The following is a 21,886-nucleotide window of genomic DNA, read 5'->3' as shown; positions in this document are numbered from 1 at the left end:
TGGCCAGTGAACTCCCCTGTTCAGGAAGTTGTTTCATACACTCTGGATTTCTGACCAGCCCTACTTTGCTCACCATGTCTTTCATCACCTGACAGTAGGCCCTCTAGTCTCAATGAGGCAGAACAACGTGTCAGTGGTGAAATATATCTTGGGGCAAGTCATAACATGCAAGCAGGGCCGGTGCATCCACTAGGGGCACCTGGGCACAGCACAGGCCAGCACTCTCTCTGTGTGGAATGCTGCCACGCCATGAATGATCCTTCAGCTGAGAGGAGGGGCGGCAGAGAGGCGGAAGAAAGGACAGAGGTAGATGCGTGTGTCTGTGGCCAGTGTAGCAGCTGAGCTGCAGCTCCTTCCAGTGTTCCTCTCAGACTCAGTCCCTTACTGCAAGCCGGCTGGCTGATGCTGATCACTGTGGAGTTCCAGCCCTTTTTTTCTCATTCATCAGTGGAGGCAGAGCTGTGCCTACGGAGAAAGGTAATGTCTGACTCTGATGTCTTGTGTCTGTGTGAGTGTGACCCAGCTGACCAGACATCCATCACAAGTACAATGTGCCAGTGAGTGATGACATCATCACGATCCCACAGCCTGCTCTTCTAGTGCCTAGTCACTGTGTGGGATCGCTCAGTTCTGCTGCCTGCTGTCACAGTGTTTTTTCTCCTCCCATTGCCTGGGGAATGTCAGCCTGGGATCTGTCAGAATGTAGATCCATCCTCCATTCACTGCAACTGTCACCCTGCCACTGCCAGCCACAGATATAGTCCATCCGTGACACTGATTTTGTCTTTAATATTGGTGCTGGTGGTATCTTACGGCACTTATTTTTGCAAATTAACAGAAATTCTGCAGTTTTGTTGATTTAATATGTTCTACTGTTTTAAAAAAATGTAATTTATTTTTTTTGGGGGGATGGTCTCAAGTAGCTTGCCTTGCCTAAGGCGCAAAATAGTCTAGCACTGGCCCTGCCTGCAAGGTCAGTCTACTGGGAGAGGTGGAGATGATTGTGACCTGGGTAGAGAGGAATCTCTCTAACGTTTAAGCAGGTCTACATTCCAGGGATTCAGGACTTCCAGGACGAATTCATGTTCAGTGGCCCAATTGGACAACAGGTGGTTCCTACATCAAGGTTCCTTCAAATAGACTTCATCTCCGGGCAAGATCCTGGAGTTGGATCTGTTTGCATTTCCTTGTAATTGCAAGCTGGGAAGTCTTTTTCCAAAGAGCCTGGGCCAGCAAGCCCTTTGAGAGGATGCTGTGGCAGATCAGGAATGGTTTCACAAGCCATGTGCTTTTCCTCCAGTCTGATCCAATAAGATTTTTAGGTCTATTGCTAAAGACAACTTCGTCTTTGATCGTCAATTTTCCAATTTTTGTCTTAAGAGGAAAAGACTAATCAGACTTGGCTGTTTTTCTCTAAGCTTATAGTTATACTCCTGGAAGAATGTGCATCGTGCACTACCATGGCTTACAATAGGATTTGAATAAAGCTTGTTCAATTTTGACTTATTTGTTTTATTTTTCTTCAGTTCCCAGGTCAAGTACATTCTGGACTTTTACTATGCTCCAGCTGTAATACAGGGCAGATTTTTGAACTCCCTGTTACCTCCAATGTCTCATGGGTGAACTATCCCTTACTCATCCAATACCTTAATGGGGTGCTGCATCTAAGACTCTTTACATGGGATTTTCTACTTGCTCTGGACTTCTTTGCCTGCTCCATATGAGATTACCTTCAGTCAAGTTTGAGTGGAGAATGAGCCATGAAGACTCTCTAAGGGCTATATCCCCAGCCAGGAAGTTTGCTAGGATCAGGGTATTGACCTTTTTTGGCAGCTTGCAGCTCCAGATTGGATCACTTTCAGTACAGTTTTGAGTAAAGGCTCAGTCATGAATGCAGCCTCTTTAAGGGCTTTTTCCTCAGCCTGGAAGTTTTCCAGGATTAAGGCTTGAACTATGAGGAACCCTTTTTTGGCATCTGCCTAGTCCAGGTAGTGTTTATACCTAAACTGAGATGCAACCCGAGGTGGCTTCGGATTTCTATGAAAAATTATTCTCTCCACATGCAAGAACACTAAGAATAACTGGTTGTATGTCCTGGACATTGAGATACTTCAAGCTTTCCCACAAATTACAGCTTTGTTTAGAGATTTAAGCCACCTCTTTGTTACTCTCTAGCACAGCTTACAGGGCTAAAGACTTGGTGCCCACAGACACATGACAACTCAGCCAGGAGTGTGTAGACTTCATTGGTTCCCTGTAAGAGGCTGCCAGGAATAATTGAAGGTAGATGCATGGTCCTCCACTAAAGCTATTCTGGCTCATTGTGGTGTGAAGCTAACTTTCATATCCTGCTAATTTTTGGCTTTAATGTTTCTGCTGGCTAAGAGCTATGATTGAACCATTACTTTTTCTGCATCCAATCCTTGTATTTTCTTTTTTTTTCGGTTAGTTATTGCCTGAACAAATGCTGCCATGGATTAATTCAGGAAAAAACATTTTTTTATCAATTTCTTACTGTAATTTTCATTTCCTGATAGACTCTATGACAGCATGGGTACTCTCCCAGTGTAGGCTTGGTACGGAACACATTCTCTGGATCATCCTCAAAATTTATGGGAGTGGGGTCCAATGGAGTAGGAGAGAGGGCAGAGTCTATCCAAATGTATGCTGCCATGGAGTCTACCAGGAAAAGAAAATTATGGTAAGTAGTTATATCTAAAGTGTAACGTAACAATTCCGATATTTGTGCAGTCATATAAATAAATTAATACTGTGAATAATAATAAAGTTCCTTAACACAAGCAATGAAAAAAGTGTCAGTGTGATTTTTTGAGTCTGTATATACCTTGCAATGTCAAACAATGTGCAGAACTGATTGTTTGTATGTATAATATGAATCCGTGTATCCTCCAGCAAACAGCATTTTCTACCTAATGTAAAGTGCAGTCTTGCCATGCTCACTTCACAAAAGGTGCCACTCGTATATGTAGTATCAAAAAACTTACAAAACAAATTGTTATATATATATTGGTAGACCTTGTTTCCAAAAAAATCTTGCTATGCGTTCTCCACAGAAAGTGCTGTCTGTACTTCATCAAAGTGCACAATCATTTTTAGTTCAAACTGCTTACCTAAAAGTCTGCCCCACACTCTGGTAAGGTTAACACACGCTTTGCACTTTAACGTGGGTAGGTATGCACTGCAGAAGTCCACCAAATTTACTAACAACCGGTCTGCAATCTTGTTTCCACCTCCACTTCAGCTCAGGCAACACTCACCAAAAAAGAATAAAAATGCCTCTCATAGTTTAATGTTTCCATAAACATCACCTTTTATTGAGCTAAAATAAGATAGCACTCACAAGAAAGGTGCACTTAAATCCAGTAACCGTAACATTGCCCCCTTGAGGATGAGCATCAGCTTGAGATATGTATAAACATGCCTTAGTTCCAGTTGCGGGTGTGATGACATTACTTGGCTATGCCCCTGATATGTTTCATCATGACTTTTACAAAGGGAAAAGCGGCCAAGACACTGGAGATCATTTATATACATGCCCATTGAGAACAAAGCAGCTAAGCACTGGTGGTAACCACTGCATTGCGGAGGTGGAAGGAAGTGTGCAGACCAGTTGTTAGTATATTTGGTGGTCTCCTGCAGTACATACCTATCTGGGTTAACCACTTGCTCTCCAGAGGATTTACCCCCCTTCCTGACCAGGCAGTTTTTGCGATACTGCGCTGCATTTCTTTAACTGACAATTGCGCGGTCATGCCATGCTGCACCCAAATGAAATTTATGTAATTTTTTTCCCACAAATAGAGCTTTCTTTCAGTGGTGTTTTATTGACTATGCAATTTTTATTTTTTGAGCTATAAACAAAAAATATCGACAATATTTAAAAAAAACCTATATTTTTCACTTTTTGATATTAAACATGTCCAGTAAAAATTTTTTAAAAATCAAATTTTGCCATAAATGTTTTCTGCTACACGTACAAAAAAAATCCCAATCCGTGTAACTTAATTGGTTTACGTGAAAGTTATAGCGTTTACAAATGGCGGTATATATACTGGAATTTTTTTTTTTCACTAGTAATGGCGGTGATCAGCGACTTATAGCAGGGCTGCGGTGGGCATTCTGACACTGGGGCGAACTGACTTGGTGTCATTGACATCCCCAATGACACCAATACAGTGATCAGTGCTAATAAAAAGCACTGACACTGTACTAATGGCACTTGGCAGTAAGGGGTTAACATGACAGGTGATCAAAAGTTTTACTGTGTGCTGTGTGTGTGCTTTACACTGTAAGCACACTGCTTTGTAGCAGAGCCATACAAAGCAGTGTGCAGTAGCTGACAGGGGAGAGATCTATGTTGTTTATACACAGGTCTCATCCCCATCAGTATTACTTGGAAATCGCCAAGGAATCATCGGCTGGGACCTAGTGATTGACAGTCGAGGCCACGAATGGCCCTCCCCGGAACTGCAAAATCACGTATATATATGTGATTTTGCGCACCTGTGCTGCCCTGTAGCAGTATTTCTGCTATAGGGCTGTGCGGAAGCCGTTAAAAGGCAAAGCAAGTGTTGACCTTACAAGAGTGTGGGTCAAACGTTGGGGTAAGCGGTTTGAACTTAAGGTGGTGACGCACTTTGGTGAAGTACGCACAGCACTTTCTGTGGAGAATACATGGCAAGATTGCACTGTACATCAGGAAGGAAACATTTGGGTTGATTTACTAAAGGCAAATAGACTGTGGACTTTGCACAATACAGTTGCTCCAGAGCTTAGTAAATGAGGTAAAGCTTAATTTTACAAAGAATACCCAGTCATGTGTAAGGAAAATAAAAAATGTAATTTTTGCTTGCACATGACTGGATGATGGAAGTCAGCAGAGTTTCTGCTCATTTACTAAGCTCTGGAGCAACTGCTTTTGCAGAGTGCACCTGCACTTTGCAAAGTGCACTATCTAGTTGCCTTTAGTAACTCAACCCCCTTTTTATTTTTGGAAACAAGGACTCCTAATATACAGTCTATATAATAATTCGTTTTACAAGTCTTTCAATACTACAAGTACGCACAACACTTTTTGTGAAGTAGGAACGTCAAGATTGCACTTTACATTAGGTACAAAATACTGTTCTCTGGAGCATACAAGAATTCGTATTATACATACTGTACAAACAATCGGTTCTACATGTTGTTTGTCATTGCAAGGTATATACAAACAAAAAATCACATGGACACTTTTCATTGCTGGTTTTAAGGAACTTTATAATTTATTCACAGTGTTAATTTATTTATGATTGCACACATATTGGAATTGTCACACTACACTTTTGATATGACTATTCTTTGGATGTTGGAACAAATGAAAGTGGTTTAGCGGAAACAAAAATGTTTTTATTTATTTTATAACATTTTGGTCTTATTGTATGGTAGTGTGGGTTTTTTTGTGTTTATAAGTTATAGTAAGAATTTGATAATACATTTTCCTTTTATTAAAGACTTTGCGAGGTGTATTTTCTGTGTCAAAATTAGGGAGATGTATAACAGGAGTCCAGCGCTAGGATTCAAATAAAAGGCTAAATCAATAAAATATATAATGAATAATATCGCAAATAAAAAGTTCATAAAATTGAAAAAGTTCATATAATGATAATGGTGATATAGAATCCCAACTGCAGCAATAATTAAGTGCTTGTGCTTTGAAGGTATAGTAAGAATGCGCACTCACCAGATGCGCATTGAATATGCGCATATAAATATATCCAACACAGTCCACTTTAGGGAACAGGATATGCCAGGTGTGTGGTTAACCTCCTTCAGGGTATTATACAGCACAGCAGAAGCTCTTGGGTTGGGTAGGTGGTCAGCTCATCCAGAGGTCCCCTTTAAGGATGGATGGGTCTGCAGCCTGTATTACAGGGACTCCCTCCTCTGGGTACTTGAATGGGCCAGGCTCAAAAGTAGGCTCTGTGAATCAGTAGCTCCCTGTGCTACACTTGTACAAGTCTGAACGCTCTTTGTGTTGTAGTCGGTCAATGTCAAGTTGTGTACAGACATGGTTGGCAATTGATAAAAGTTGCGACCAGTGAAGTCCCGATTCAGACTTATGAATCTAATGCGGTTCAGATGCTATCCAAAAGGCATAGATTTCCAGGTTATCTCAGTTCCAGGTCTGTCTGTTCCTCCCGGTGTCCACACACAGACTTGCCATGCGACATGATTCACAGAGCCTACTTTTGAGCCTGGCCCATTCAAGTACCCAGAGGAGGGAGTCCCTGTAATACAGGCTGCAGACCCATCCATTCTTAAAGGGGACCTCTGGATGAGCTGACCACCTACCCACCCAAGAGTTTCTGCTGTGCTGTATAATACTCTGAAGAAGGTTCACCACACGCCTGGCATATCCTGTTCCCTAAAGTGCACCTTGTTGGATATATTTCTATGCGCATATTCAATGTGCATCTGATGAGTGCGTATTTTTACTATACCTTCAAAGCACAAGCACTTAATTATCGCTGTGGTTGGGATCCTATATCACCATTATCATTATATGAACTTTTTCAATTTTATGAACTTTTTATTTGCTTTATTATTCATTATATATTTTATTGATTTAGCCTTTAGCCTTGTTATACATTTGTTTGAGTTTTTTTCTGGTTACCTAGTGCATTAGCTGCTTCATCAGGAGCACTCACTGTGTTTTTACTCTAAAATTAGGGAGATGTTCCTTCACTTCTTGCCAGGACAGGCATACAAAAGCAAAAACAGTAGGGAAAGAAAGGGTTACAAATGTGGATGTATTTAAAAAGTACATTTAATGTAATTGATACACATAACTGTATGTGAATGCAGCTACTGTATGAGTGGAGCTACCACAGCTCAGAAATATTTTCACTTATGTGGTTAACCTTCCCCCTACACACTGTTCCACACAGACGGAAACCATTAACTTAGTCATAACACAATGTACTAAAAAATAGACAAAGTAGAAATAAACTCGAAACTTTTTCCCCATTTTGGATAGAGTAATGGAGGGTTATAGCCCCTGTCAGTTGTTTTCCATCATCTGTGTCCCATAGGGGAGGTTTCCCTTCACTTCTTGTCCCATTGCCAAAACAGGAAGTGAAAGGAAATTCCTGCAAATGAGGGGAATCACTTGGGGGCCCCCAGCTAATCAGAACTAGTGTCCTCATTGGAATATATTACTTTTCTGGGACAACCCAAAATCTGAGATTTCCCTTTCCTTTCACTTTCAATGATAATGGTAAACAGGACAAACAGAGAGGGAGAATCTCCCCAATGGGGGGCACAGACAGCAATAATAACTGACAGGGTATCTAATCCCTCTCTACTCTGCCCAAAATGTAAAAAAAAATTGCCTTTAGTTATAAACAGGAAAACAAATATTACACTGGTGACTTAGGAAAGTAACTGCCTAATACCTGTAAGGGCTCTTTCACACAGGCAGACAGGGGGTGGTAAAAACAGGTGTCTACGCTGTAGTTTTACTGCCCCCCAGCCTCCCACCTAAATTTTATCATTACAGCCTGACAGAGCTATATCAGTGAGAAGAATATCACCAACCTTGTTTCAGCCTCTTTCTCAAGACATAGTAATATAAGGTTCCCTGTGCAGTCCTGAACCATTAGTTGGTGATGTCACTGACATCTGAATAGAAGACCATTATTGTACAAGAATGATTTTCTAGTGGAAATGTCTATATGTAATTGGTGCTCTTTTAAAAAAAGATGTCTAGGGGTGACATTAATTTACTGTATAATTATAAAGCAGAAAACACCATCCCTGCAGTCTACTACAGCACCCCGAAGTTATGGGGCATTTATCCCTATGGAATGGATAATACTTGAATGCCTACCTGTGAGATCACTAAATTTGGTCACACCATACTCTGCTGTTCCCATCTCATCTCTCTGTAAACGAGTGGCCTCCTCCATGTTCTTGGAAAATATAGATAAACGGTACAAGAACTCTGTGATGAAGAAAATCACAAGCTGTAGCTGGGTAGGAGGTGGTTACACATACTTGAACATAAAAATAACACAAGCAAGTCTACTGACATAAAGTGGAATACCATATAAAAGGAGATAGATAGATAGATAGATAGATAGATAGATAGATAGATAGATAGATAGATAGATAGATATGTAGCCAGGTTCAGGCTGGGGCATTCTGCAAATCAGGGATATCTGTAGCACAGACGGATATTTCCTTCTTCCCCTCTAAAGGATCTTGGGACCTGTAGTCCCACTCAGGGCGGACTGACCATTTGGAAACTCGGGCACTGCCCGAGGGCCCAGGGACAGTAGGGGGCCCCATAAGATGCCCCTGGTACCTTTTTCATAGGCTTTTTTTGAGTTTAGGCAAGGACACAGGGGCCCCATGATCCCCTATTGCCCGGGGGCCCCATGAGTTGTCAGTCCGCCCCTGGTCCCACTGCTGAGGGACACTGTGTTTTTTCAGTATAGTCTGGAGTAAAATTACCAGAGGAGAGGAAACCAAAGGGCATCCTGGGGAGGCAGATAAAATCCTTCTGCAGCAGCCATGTGGGGACTCCACCATCTCCACCATCCAGTGCAGTAAACCCACTTGGCAATCCATCATCCGACTTCCACCGTTTCTGGGACTACAGAAATCGGGTCGGACACTACTGAGCACTCTGCAGGTGTTACCATTTATATTCTTGATTGCTTGTCAGGAGGCAACCCGGGGCCATTTTACTCTACAGGAGCCTGGTCTTCCACAGCAGATTGCAGTTGTATCATACCCCAGGGGTCTGGTGAGCAGGTGCAAGCCCAACATTCTCCTTAACAGAGTATAGACACTGCATACAGACAGTTTTCTTCATTTGCCTGAAGGCTTCTGTTGGAAAATATCTTTGTTATCCTGCTCATTCTGTCAGTGGCCATTGTACAGTGATACCACTTTGCCTTTTTATATCTGGGGGCTAAGGATACATTTACCTCCAGAAGTTATTCCTGTCAAAGGGATCAATCTGCAGAGTCTTAAACTGACTGGGGGTTGTATTGGGACTGCGTAACACTAGTTACTTTAAGAGGGAACTCCTACCCTGGTCTCCTAAATTGTTTCGTATTGCTTTCTTTGCCTGTGGTAGTAGGAAGTAGAGGGAACTGTCTGACTATAGGTCTCCTCTTTCCCCTCTTGCTCCTGTAGTCATAGGGTTATTTAGGAATTGCTTGGTCCTGCTATTAGGTCAATTGACACGGTCATCCCCACTGTATAGCTTTGTAATTTTATTTGATCCTATATGCAAGCTGGGAATATTCATAACTAATGTGTCATCTGCTGACCTAGTAATCTGTAGTAAAGCACTGTCTTATAAATCTACCCTTTTGAGAGTCTCTTGCACTGGTGTCTGCAGTATTGCAATTCAACCTGGTGTGTCGGGGGGGCGAGATTGTTTTTGGAGTTGAGGGGCAGAACAGAGAATCCAAAGTCATCAGCAACTCCTTTGGGGGTGGCAAGATAGATAGATAGATAGATAGATAGATAGATAGATAGATAATCTCCAATGCATGCAACCAAATGAGAGTTTTTCTCCCAGTCTTGTTTTCTTGTCACCAATGCATCCAGACTCTGGGACATACAGTAGATGTTTATGACATGATGCAGAGTAAGGGGCAGACAAGAATAAAAGTGATACAGTTGTGTATTTATTTCTGAAGACTGAAAGCACATAACTCTGTCCTGATGGTGCAGATGTATCAGTGTAAAATAGATGAAAAACAGACAATATTTGAACAAAATCTGGGTATGAAAACATGACATACCAGGATGTGGTGCATATATAGTGTGACAATCGGGAAGGATAAGAAAAAAGCAAAATGCACACTATTGTTTCTGGGCTGTACTACGGATATAAATAATAATTAATATACACATATGTGATATTGCTATCACATATGTGATATTGCTGGACTATAACCTACTCTCGTTGGTTATAGTCCAGCCCCCTAAAGTCTGAAGGACAATAAACTGGCTCTTTGTTTTAGAAAGATCCCTGGTCTAGAGGAAAGGGGGAAAAGGGGAGACATGATTGAAACCTTTAAATACATCAAGGGGGTGAATAAGGTTCAGGAGGGCAGTATTTTCAATATGAAGCTAAGATCAAGAACAGCAGTTCAAAACTAATCTTATAAAGTATTATTTCCCTGAAAGGGTGGTTGGTGCTGTCAATAGACTTCCAGCAGAGATAGAGAGTCAGTCAACAGTAAGTGGCTTCAAACATGCTTTGGACAAAGAACTATACTATAAAAGATTACAAACATACATATCATGCTTCTCTGTCTGGCAATCTGATGGACATGTCTGGGTTTGGCAATTGCCAGGAGAGCGGTACTTGCCTGACTGCATTGTGCCAAGTGTAAAGTTTGGTGAAAGGGGGATTATGGTGTGGGGTTGTTTTTCAGGGGTTGGGCTTGGCTCCTTAGTTCCAGTGAAGGGAAATCTTAAGGTGCCCGCATACAATTTGGACAATTTATATTTATATATATATTTATATAAATTTCCTGTATGTTGTATGAGGAAGAATGTATTCCCTTATGATCTATAAACTGTCCTATAAGATAAAGGCCCTTATTTGTCCACCAGTGGAACTGAGCTGGTGTCCTACCTGGCGGAAATAATGGGCTGTTAAAGAGAAAAGCCACAGGTGTGTGGGGGGAACTAAGAGACCAACGTCTACATGTGGAGGCTCATAAAGCTATGGAATGGGAAAGCATAGGACCCATGGACCGTGTCTATTGGCAAATGGGAACAAGCCTGGACTTCTATAGATACCCAATCCGGTTTATAGGGTGTATGATGAAATTTGCTGATCTACGTGAGTTGAGCTGCAATATAGTATTTCCAAAAATCCAGTACCCCTAGACTTCCCATATCCCTAGGAGCATACAAAGTGTTTCGAGCTCAATTGCTTCCCTTTGCCTCGTCACATGAGGCAGGGCATTATCGTGCACTAGGAAGAACCCAGGACCCACTGCTCCAGCATAAGGTCTGACAATGGGTCCTAGGATTTCATCCCGATACCTAATGGCAGTCAGGGTGCCATTGTCTAGCCAGCAGAAGTCTGTGCGTCCCTCCATGTATGTGCCTCCCCAGACCATCACTGACCCACCACCAAAATGGTGATGCTGAATAATGTTAAAGACAGCACAACATTCTTCGCAACCTCTGCAGACCCTTTCTGTCACATGTGCTCAGGGTGAACATTATTATTATTATACAGTATTTATAAAGCGCCAATAGTTCGCTCAGCGCTGTACATTACAAAGGGGGACAGAACAATAACAATACAATGCAAAACATGAGGGGATTGAACATGCTCTTATCTGTGAAAAGCACAGGTCGCCAGTGGCAGACTTGCCAATTCTGGTGTTCACTGGCAAATGCCAATCGAGCTCTATGGTTCCAAGCAGTGAGCACAGGGCCCACTAGAGGACGTCAGGCCCTCAGGTCACCCTCATGAAGTCTGTTTCTGATTGTTTGTTCAGAGACATTCACACCAGTGGCATGCTAGAGGGCATTTTGTAGGGCTCTGGCAGTGCTCATCCTGTTCCTCTTTGCACATAGAAGCAGATACTGGTCCTGCTGATGGGTTAAGGACCTTCTACGGCCCTGTCCAGCTCTCCTAGAGTAACTGCCTGTCTCCTGGAATCTTCTCCATTCTCTTGAGACTGTGCTAGGAGACACAGCAAACCTTCTGGCAATGGCACGTATTGATGTCCCATCCTGGAGGAGTTGGACTGCTTGTGCAACCTCTGTAGGGTCCAGGTATCACCTCATGTTACCAATAGTGACACTGACCCTAGCCAAATGCAAAACTAGTGAAAAACAGTCAGAAAACATGAGTAGGGAAAAAAATGTCAGTGGCCTCCACCTGTAAAACCATTTCTGTTTTGGGAGTCGTCTCATTGTTGCCCATTTAGTGCAACTGTTGCTAATTTCATTAAAACCAAAGCAGCTGAAACTGATTAGCAACCCTCTCTGCTAGTTAACTGACCATATCAATATCCCAGGTGTTTAATTGACTTGACGCTATACTCTGATTAAAAAGTGTTCCTTTAATTTATTTGAGCAGTGTATATATTTAAGTAACCATATATCTATTTCTTGGTTCTGAATCTCTAACTTTATTACTGGAAAATTAATAAGGTCACATAATTTAACTAGATTCTCCCTTTTATATATACTATAATTCCATTACATTGCTGGTATAGTCCCTTATAAATAAATTAATTAATAGGCACCCATTATTCAAAGACTGTCTGGCAATTAACATACCATAACATGTTTAGCCGTATATAAATGCTCATCTGGCAATCTGAGTTACTTGCCAAAGATTGTTATATACATTTTTAGCAACATGAGTAATATTTTTTTTAATGTAACCTTTAATGGATTGAATGAAAATTTTTAATTTTATGAAACATTGTTATATATATTGGTACCTTGAAAGTCATGTCCTTTTTTTTAGGCTTTTTGATATACTGTATAAGTTTGAGGATGTGGTACCTTTAGGATTGAATGTAAAGATGGTACTGCTATCTCCTGGAAAAGCACCATGTGATTTCCCAGCCACTACGGTTCAAAAAGGTTTTATTACTCAGATAGGTATATTATCTATATTAGTGATTGTTAACTTGTGATATGCCCAACCTTTTCTGCTCATCAACTATCCGTGTTGTTAGTTTATTTTGTGTGCGGCCCAAAACAATTACTCTTCTTCCAATGTGGCCCCTGAAGGCCATAAGGTTGGACACCTCTGATTTAATGTAAGCTGTAAAAAACAAGCACATACTGGAAGGATAAAAACACTTAGTTCTAAGAGAGCACATTTTCAAGGAGGCTCTCCAAATTTAGCCAGTGTGAGATTCTTGGTATTGAGAAATACAGAACAGAAATGGGAATGTTTCAAATCAACTGTATACAAACACACTGAAAAATATATTCTCATGGACATAAAGTTTGTGGCTCATGTCCACACATAAACAAAAAAGCGCGAAAGGAGTATTAAAACAAATTAAAAATGAAGGAACACTATCATCATTTAAAAGTTACAAAGAGCATAACAAAATATGTAAAAAAGGAAATCAAGGCTGAAAATATTCAAACCAAACAACTGATTGCAAAAAAGGTAGGACAAACCCCACCAAAATTCTTCAAATATATTAATAGTAAAAAAGTTCTGAGGCATGTAGAAAGAGAAGATATATTTATTAAATACCTTCTTCAACTCTGTGTATATGAAGGAAAATAAGGGAGCTCATGTCCATAATGGGGGTGGTATTGCAATAGCCCCAAAGGCTTAAAATTGGTATGGTCCAGAAACATTTAGACAAAATAAAGGTGAATAAAGCACCAAGAAAAGATGGCTTACACCCACATGTCCTAAAAGCCATTAGAGTGAGCCATAATTTTGCCTTTGTACAAATCATTAGTACAACCTCATCAGGAATTTGCAATTCAGTTTTGGGCACCAGTTTGCAAAAAACAAATTAGGGAACTGAAGAAAGTGCAGATAAGGGAGACCAAACTGATAAGAGGCATGGAAGGGCTCAGCTATAAGGAAATATTGGACCATATAGGTTTTTTGCCTTACTCTGGATTAGCTATGGGTATAGGATTCTGTATATGGAAGTTTTCTATTTATTTACTCTCTATTTGTTTTATTGCAAAAACCAGCAAAACATGCTAATGGGGGTGGGAGGTAATTTTAATTAAAGGATAGGTTCACCCTTTGTAACATGTTACACCCATATTCATGTTACAGGTTCATCAGCCCCTACACCCCCCGCTAGTTGTCACAGTCTGAAAAAAACACGGCAGGGTGGGCAGTGTTCTGTGAATTGGAAAATTACAAGTCCCAACAGCGACTGTCAGCTTGTAGTTCTCAATGAACTAATATGGTGCTGGGATTTTTATTTTTTTGCTAAATGAAAAAACAAAAGTTTAAAAAAAAAAACTATTTTGCAAATAAATAATCGTTCTTCACAAATCTTGGCCAAAATGTATTCAGCTATCTTTTTGGTTAAAAAAAAAATAATCCAAATTAATTTATATAAAAAAAATTATAACTTAAAAAATATTTTTTTTACATTTTTATATTTTTTTTTTACATACTGTCACCCTAGCAGTACAGTGTCACCATAGTGACACTGTACTACCTGTGGGGGGGGGTGATGAAGATTTTTTTTTTTTTTACACTGATTGCTTTTACCCATAACAGCAATCATTTCTATTTCTCATTGAGAAATACTGTGAGAGCTGTGATTGGTCACAGCTTGTCACATGGTACAAGGCTGTTGTGAATAGCCTTGTACCATGTGACCTCTGTGATCATTCACAGATTTCACAAGTAGTAAACAATGATGTCAGGAAGTGACATCTTGTTTACTACTGTTCATGTGATCACTGATTGGCCAATCAAGCGCTCCCGGGGAGTGTGCACGGGCAATGGATGCGGGGGGGGCGTTTAGAAAAGTCCCCCTGCATCAGCAGCACTCTCGTCCGGCCGTTTTTTGACAGAGGGCAGGATGGGAAGAGGTTAATGGGGAGCGGGGGACAGAGTTCTGAAGCTGAACTTTTGGGTGGAGCTCTGCTTTAACCTGAAAAAGCATAAATAAATAAAAGTTGCAGCTTACTATTTTAAATGCTCTATTTTCATAGCTCCCAACTATCCCTGATTTTGAGGGACTGTCCCTCATTTGGAACAAAGTCCTTCTGTCCCTCTTTCCTTATCATTTGTCCCTCATTTTGGTCTGATCTAAATAGTTGTATAAAAAATGCACTATTTATCTCTCAAAAAGTGTTTTACAGTGCTAAACCTTTCATCCAATATCTAAATTGCTGCATTTGTACATTTCCAAACCAATATAAAGGAATAGTAATGGTAAAAAAATAACTACTTGTGGGTTTAACCAACAACTTGTTTTGTATAACTTTCCTTTAAAGGGGGGGGCATGGTAGGGGGGGGGGGTGCTATGCCTACATACTTTTGCTATTAGGTCCCTCAGTCCCATCTCAGAATGTTGGGAATCATGTATTCTGGAACCTCCAGCAGGGAAAAATCCTACATAGTTCTCTGTGTTTATGGGTGACCTATACATCCGTGTTTACTCTAATTAACCCTGTCTGTATTGTGCAGACAGATCTTCATTCTCCATTGTAACTAGATTTGAACACGCTCTGTCCTAACACAGGGTTAGAGGTTTATGGTCTGGGTTTCTTGCATTGTATACTATTGAGGACAGACTTGGGACAGACGCACTCTAACATTGTTAAAAAAAAATTGTTAAAAAAAACCTTGCTGTCAGCTATGACACCCTGTCCTGACAAACATCTAAAAGATATACTGAAAATTAAATGTAGGCATGCTGTGTGAATGTGTGAATGGGACCACATGACAAACATATAGTGGTATTTTCTAAAACATTTGACTGCAAAAGTGGAAATGCACTTTTAGCATACTATATCATGATACAGACATATTTGGAGTAACAGATTGATTATTACCCCAACCCATTGTTTCTACAGTACAGTTACCCAGGAGTGCCCCAGATCATTAAGGAAAATAGTCTAATTAAAAAAGTACTATTTAAAATATAAAAAAAATAATAGTTCACAACAATGGCGGACTGACAACTCATGGGGTCCCCAGGCAATAGGGGATCATGGGGCCCCTGTGTCCTTGCCCAAACGCAAAAATGAAAAAGGTACCAGGGGCATCTTATGGGGCCCCCTACTGACCCCGGGCACTCGGGCAGTGCCCGAGTTTCCAAATGGTCAGTCCGCCCCTGGTTCACAAGCAAAAAGATAGCCTTGAACCTAAGACCAGCTGAAGAACTGTTACTATTTCTCAGAGGTATCTCTTGCCTATAGTTATACCTTCAGGACTTCTGTAGCTCTTGTTAAACTGCTGCATGAAGCTTGCAAATTGGACCTAAAAAAAAAATAAAAATAAATAGTAACCACCAAAATTACATAGCAAATATTTCATTTGCTATTTATTCACTGAATCTAATGGGCACTCACCATTTCGGAGCTTGTACAGGATGGGTCTGGGAAAAGGACAACGAGAGCACTGATAGCACAATACAGTAGCATGCTGATGCTTTCATACCAAAGCCCTAAATGCTGGAGAGAATGAACTTTTCTTCAAGGTATGATAAGGAATATGTACTTAGTAAATGTGAAAGTGAGGTAATTGTTAACAAAGGAAACTAAACACAACAGTCTAAATAATAGTGGAGGAAACATTAAAAACCACAAAATAAATGCAAACAACTGAGTCAAAATGAAAATCAAATTACAAACAGAGGTGCTAGATCTTTTACTGGTATCCGGTGTTGTCAAAGGTCATCCTATGGATCACGCTATCTTGCTTCGGTCAGGCTACTGACAAATATCAGAAAACACCCCCAAAAGAAGGGGGGTTTTCAGACAGATCCAACTGTAAACTGAAACTAAAGGAGCATCACACCAAAGATCTGAGAGTCCAAAATGGTATTTTATTATGCCTATGGCAGACATTTGTTCTATAATATACTGTATAACTATTGTTACTTTTTAATAAAGTCCAACCAGGCTGCACTGAAACTGGTGCTGACAGTCTTTAGTGATGTTTACCGGATTAATTTTTTTACAGTTTTGTATGGGCATAAGTATTTCAGCATTTTTAAGGCATTTTTGTTTGGGTTTTTTTTTAAATTTAGTCAATGAAAAAAGTAGTTACTAGAGACTGCAATGTCCAAGTTTTCACTTATTTTTCAGGCACACCCATTGAAGTCTGTTGAGGCTAAAAAATGCTTGAAGCTTGTAACTCAAAAGAAGCTCATGTACTTTTTCAAGCTCCAAGCTTTAAATGACAGGATACTGAGGTGTCAGCAGGCACAAATGAAATTTTGGATGTTGACTGTTTTGGAGCTTTGAACTTGGAGCTTCAAAAAGCTTAGGTGTAAATGGGGCCCATAGTGATTTTACAATACACTCACACTCAAGTGCTGATGAATAGGGAGTGTCAAAAACTAATTGGATTTCCTTCTGCTAATCATTTAACAAAGCTTTGTTTTGATCTCTCAAACCTTTGGTGTGGCAATTCTTCTGTAAAGAAAAAAAAAATCAACACTGCTATACTTTATCATTAAACATATCACATATTATTTGATAAATGGTACATTCAATTTAACTTGGTTAGCATAAAAAGACCCATTTCTGATCTCCTTGTCACCTGGCAGTTAGGCTGATCCAGTTGTTTAGTACTTCTGAGTCATTGACCCTGAACAAATATGCAGATCAGAAGTTTGACTCCTCTACCATATAATTGTACCAGATCAGTGACTCAGAAAGTTCTGAATCTAGAGACAGCCAAGTAGCTAGTGTTGAGTGTTGTTTATGGCAAACTCATATTTTTGCGCAATACAGGCTTCTTTTAAAGATTTATTAGGAGCCATCTCAGATCAGTTGTCTTGCTTAATTGTTCTTGAAGAACTGAAGATATTGGTACATGAGGTAGAACCAGAACAGGGGGGAGGCAGGAGGAGAGACTTCCTGATGCAGGGAATGGCTGTGAGGGAGGGGGGTGCAAAATGGTGAGTTATAGCAGTGGGAACTCACTACAGGGGTATTGACACTGAACTCCAGGAATAATGAGCAGCAGAGAGGAGGAGAGAGTTGGGAGGAGGTGTGGGCTGTGCTCTACCTCCTCCAGCTCTTCCCTCCTGTCAGATCAGGACTGTGCAGTGTTTGATTACCCACACCCTATGTCCTTTCCAGACTGCTCTTCTCTTAGGAGCAGAAAGTGTGGGTAGGAGGCACGCAATCGAACTCTGCACAGTCCCAATCTAACAGCACTCCTGAGTCAACTCCTGTATACTGACTTGAGGGAGGAGCTAGAAGGGGGAGGAGCACAGCCCACACCTCCTCCTGGCTCTCTCTCTTCCACTCTGCCACTGTCACTAATCTTGTAGCAAGTTTCCATCACTGCAGTATTTGAATTTAGGGAGGGAGGGGGAAATTATACTGTAGACATAATGGGGGGGGGGGTTACAAACATTTGTGCTGGGGTTTATAGGATTTGTGATTGAAGAGGGGATTTGGAGGGGGAAACAGGTCTTGTACTAGGATGGGAGATTGTTGAGATTTTATGCTGGGAGAGGGAATTTGGGGAGGGGGACAGAATTGTGCTAGGAGGGGGCATTTGGGGTGGGCAGAGGGTTTGTGCGGGGGGGGGGTGAAGGGGGGTTTGTGCTGTGCAGGGAAAACTGGGGGGGGGGTTTGTGCTAGGAAATACAATCACAATACTCCCAGTGCACACGTTCCTGAAAAAAACTAATGCTGGGTGCTGAAGTAGCCACCAGCTGAGAACCAGAGACAATATGCCACCGACACATCAGGGATTCCTCAGACGGGTCCAAAGCTTTATAGTATATAGACCCAGTCTGGCCAGAAGTAGTTTTCATGGAAGAATTGCAGCCAAAGGGTCATACTTCCGATGAGCAAACAAGGCTAAGTGACTCAACTATGCACTAAAACATTGGAACTGGGGTGCAGAAAAATGGCAGCAGGTGCTCTGGACTGATGAGTCAAAATCTGAAATATCTGACAGTTCCACGAAGCCCTGGAGAGCTGTACAATAATGAGTGTCTGCAGGCAACAGTGAAGCATGGTTGAGGTTCCTTGCATGTTTGGGGCTGCATTTCTGCAAATGGAGTTGTGCTTGTTAGAAAGCATATGAGCTGCACTTGGTTGTAAGTTTGGTGATCAAGACAAGGCCTGGGCTTTTCACATGTATTGTGCAAGATGTGTTGTTGATCTTAGAGCTTGGTTCAGAGGAACTTGAACGTCAATTCCATTTGCTGCCATGATGATATAGTTACTTCTGTCTGACTAATGTTGCTGATTTATCTGCTAAAAAAAGAATCAATTGCATACACCAATCTGCCTTTGGTCATGGTGCCACAAGATGATAATCTGCCAGTACCAAAGCCACCATAGAAATGGAGCTTAGACGAAACAGGCAAAGGGCCTGCGATGCACCAGCCAGGCACAAAACAGTGACAATAGATCAGAATTTTGAACTGTGTACAATGCAGTCAGGTATGTACTACTCTCCTGGCAACCACCACACCCAGACACATCCATCAGATTGCCAGACAGAAAAGCATGATTCATCACTCCAGAAAACACGCCTCCACTGCTCTAGAGTCCAGTGGCGGCGTGCTTTACACCACTGCATCCGACACTTTGCATTGCACTTGGTGATGTAAGGCTTGGATGCAGCTGCTAGGCCATGGAAACCCATTCCATGAAGCTCTCTACACACTATTGTTGTGCTAATCTGAAGGCCACGTGAGGTTTGGAGGTCTTCAGCTATTGACTCTGCAGACAGTTGGAGACTTCTGTGCACTGTGCACTTCAGCATGCGCTGACCCTGCTCTTTCATTTTATGTGGCCTACCACTTTGTGGCCAAGTTGCTGTTGTTCCCAGTTGCTTCCACTTTGTTATAATCACACTAACAGTTGACCGTGGAAAATTTAGTAGCAAGGACATTTCAAGGATGGACTTATTGCACAGGTGACAACCTATCACAGTACCACTCTTGAATTCACTGAGCTCCTGAGAGCGACCCATTCTTTCACAAATGTTTGTAGAAGCAGTCTGCATGCCTAGGTGCTTGATTTTATACACCTGTGGCCATGGAGGTGATTGGAACACCTGGATCCAATGATTTGGAGGGGTGTCCCAATACATTTGGCAATATAGTGTAAGTTGAATCCCAGTAACAGTGCACATCTAAAATAAAACCAGAATAAAGCAATCTTACAAAAACAAATAGAACAAAATTAATATATAAAACAGTACCAGTTTTTAACCTGGGTTCACATTGATGTGATTCGCACAGGAACAGCACTGCATTCCTATGCAAATCACATGCAAATTTTGCGTGGTGCGATTTGAGCCATACATTTTGTATGGCTCAAATCGCACCACATCCGCACCAAAAAGGTGCAGAAACCTTTTTTTTAGTCCGCACTAGAATTGGATCGCATGGGTGTGAACACCCATGCGAACCAATTCTGCGTATCACACCGCATTTTGCGAACAGATTTCGGGGTGTTGTTAATTTAACATACACACTCGCAGTGGTTCGCATGAACGGGGCGTGATTGTGATGCAGTGCAGAATTTGCACAGAAACCGCTGTGAATTCCTCACAACACCAGTGTGAACCCAGCCTCATTGTTGAATAACAAATAGGTTCAATTATTGTTTTTTTTTTCTTTTTTGATGTAGCAAAATTTGTAACAAATTAACCACATGGTATGTCAGGTTAAAAAAAAGTCACAATAGGCAAAAGTACCATCTAGTGGCACTATTAGGTACTTCTAAATAGCTAAATTAAAACAAAACAAAACAAATGAGCTATGGGATCAGTGTTCACAGTCTATAAAAGAAACAAACCAACATCATAACTAATACTCACACCTTTAGGAAATATACATTTCAATTGAAAAGATCCAAACAATCTCTCTTTGAAGTATATTTTTCTTCATATCAGCTACTTGTGGGCCTAAACTTAATTTCCCAAAGTTTTTGAAAAATGATTTTAAAATACCACTGTGGATTTTTGCAAAATGCTTGAAGACATTAACCTCCCTGGCGGTATTCCCGAGTGTAGCTCGTGGTAAAGTTTCAGTACCAAAAGCGGTAACCCCGAGCTACACTCGGGCTTACCATGCAGCTTTGCACAGGGATTCCCTACAGTGCTTACCTTGTCCTTCGCTCCCGCGATGCATCCCCTGCAGCGTCCCTGGCCATCTCCTCCGGCTGATGCCGGCATCTGGCTTCCGTGTTCCGGTCCCTGTGACGTCGGGACGTATGGCGGCAAATTTGAAAATTTAAAAAAAAATGACAATTTTTTTAAAACGATTTTTTCATAGCAAAACATTCCTGTATCAAAGCATTTCACATACATTTTGTCCCTACTGCTTTGTCCTGTGCCCTGCCTGCATTTTGACTGTTCTTTCTGCCTGGAAACGTAGAAAGCGTCCCTTTAGGTCAAAATCGGTTTTAGACCAGCTAGAGAAAAGCCATAGTAAATCAGAACTACTTGCAGAATTGAGTGATAATGATTCATAGGGGAAATTCGTAATCGGACACTGAAAACGATTTTGCGACTTTGCTCAGTGATGTGCGAACTTGGCGCTATATTTCAAATTTCAGTGTTTTTGGTTTGATTATATTATTGAATTAAATTTATTATTATTATATTATTATTTTTTATGAGTATTTATTAAGTAATTAATTACTAAGAATTGCAGGCCTACAATACATAACACCAAATTTCCATGCAAAAAAATGGTACCGCTTTTGGTACAAAATTCCTGACATAATCATAATGCCAGGGAGGTTAAAGGAATGCAAGGTTTTCAGATTTGTAAAATCCAAGTGATTACCTATTCTTCCTCTTAACAAAAAGTTTGTATAACCCACATTGAATGTGATGGGTAGCACATTCTTTCTAGTATATAACATTAGATGTCTCTGAGATCCCTTTTTGTTGTGCTTTATATCGCTATAAGTTTAGCCCTTAAATCCACATAATTTCATTTTGATGTACAGTATATTTAAACTCTTCAGAGGATTTCAAGTATTTACTGATATTAAAATATCTAAAGTCACATTCCTATTCACACATGCATATTCATTGAGGTTTCCTCTGTGCACAGGCGCAGAACCTTTATAGGAGCTGTCCCAAACATGCGCAACACACAGTGAAGGACGAAGACTCCATTTTGTTAAGAGTATCCATTTCTCCCTTATTCTTCTCTCC

At 40.9% G+C, this 21,886-nt stretch overlaps 1 protein-coding gene across 1 annotated transcript in view; it reads right to left on the bottom strand.

The window, feature by feature from the left end:
* The window catches only part of CTSW (cathepsin W), a 45,834-nt gene extending 29,653 nt beyond the window's left edge, over window positions 1-16,181 (bottom strand). The window contains exons 1-3 of the mRNA XM_089658101.1: window positions 16,087-16,181; window positions 15,940-15,994; window positions 7,892-8,005 (exon numbers count right to left, since the gene is read on the bottom strand). Coding sequence (XP_089514227.1) covers window positions 7,892-8,005; window positions 15,940-15,994; window positions 16,087-16,158 — 241 coding nt within the window. The 5' untranslated portion in view covers window positions 16,159-16,181. The remainder of the gene's footprint in view (window positions 1-7,891; window positions 8,006-15,939; window positions 15,995-16,086) is intronic.
* Between the last annotated feature and the right edge of the window lie 5,705 nt (window positions 16,182-21,886).

The sequence above is a fragment of the Staurois parvus genome, unplaced genomic scaffold (genome assembly GCF_062004578.1).
Source record: "Staurois parvus isolate SC_StPar_1 unplaced genomic scaffold, SC_StPar_1.0 ptg001051l, whole genome shotgun sequence".
In the NCBI taxonomy this organism is placed as follows: Eukaryota; Metazoa; Chordata; class Amphibia; order Anura; family Ranidae; genus Staurois; species Staurois parvus.
This window is presented reverse-complemented; position numbering and strand designations above follow the sequence as displayed.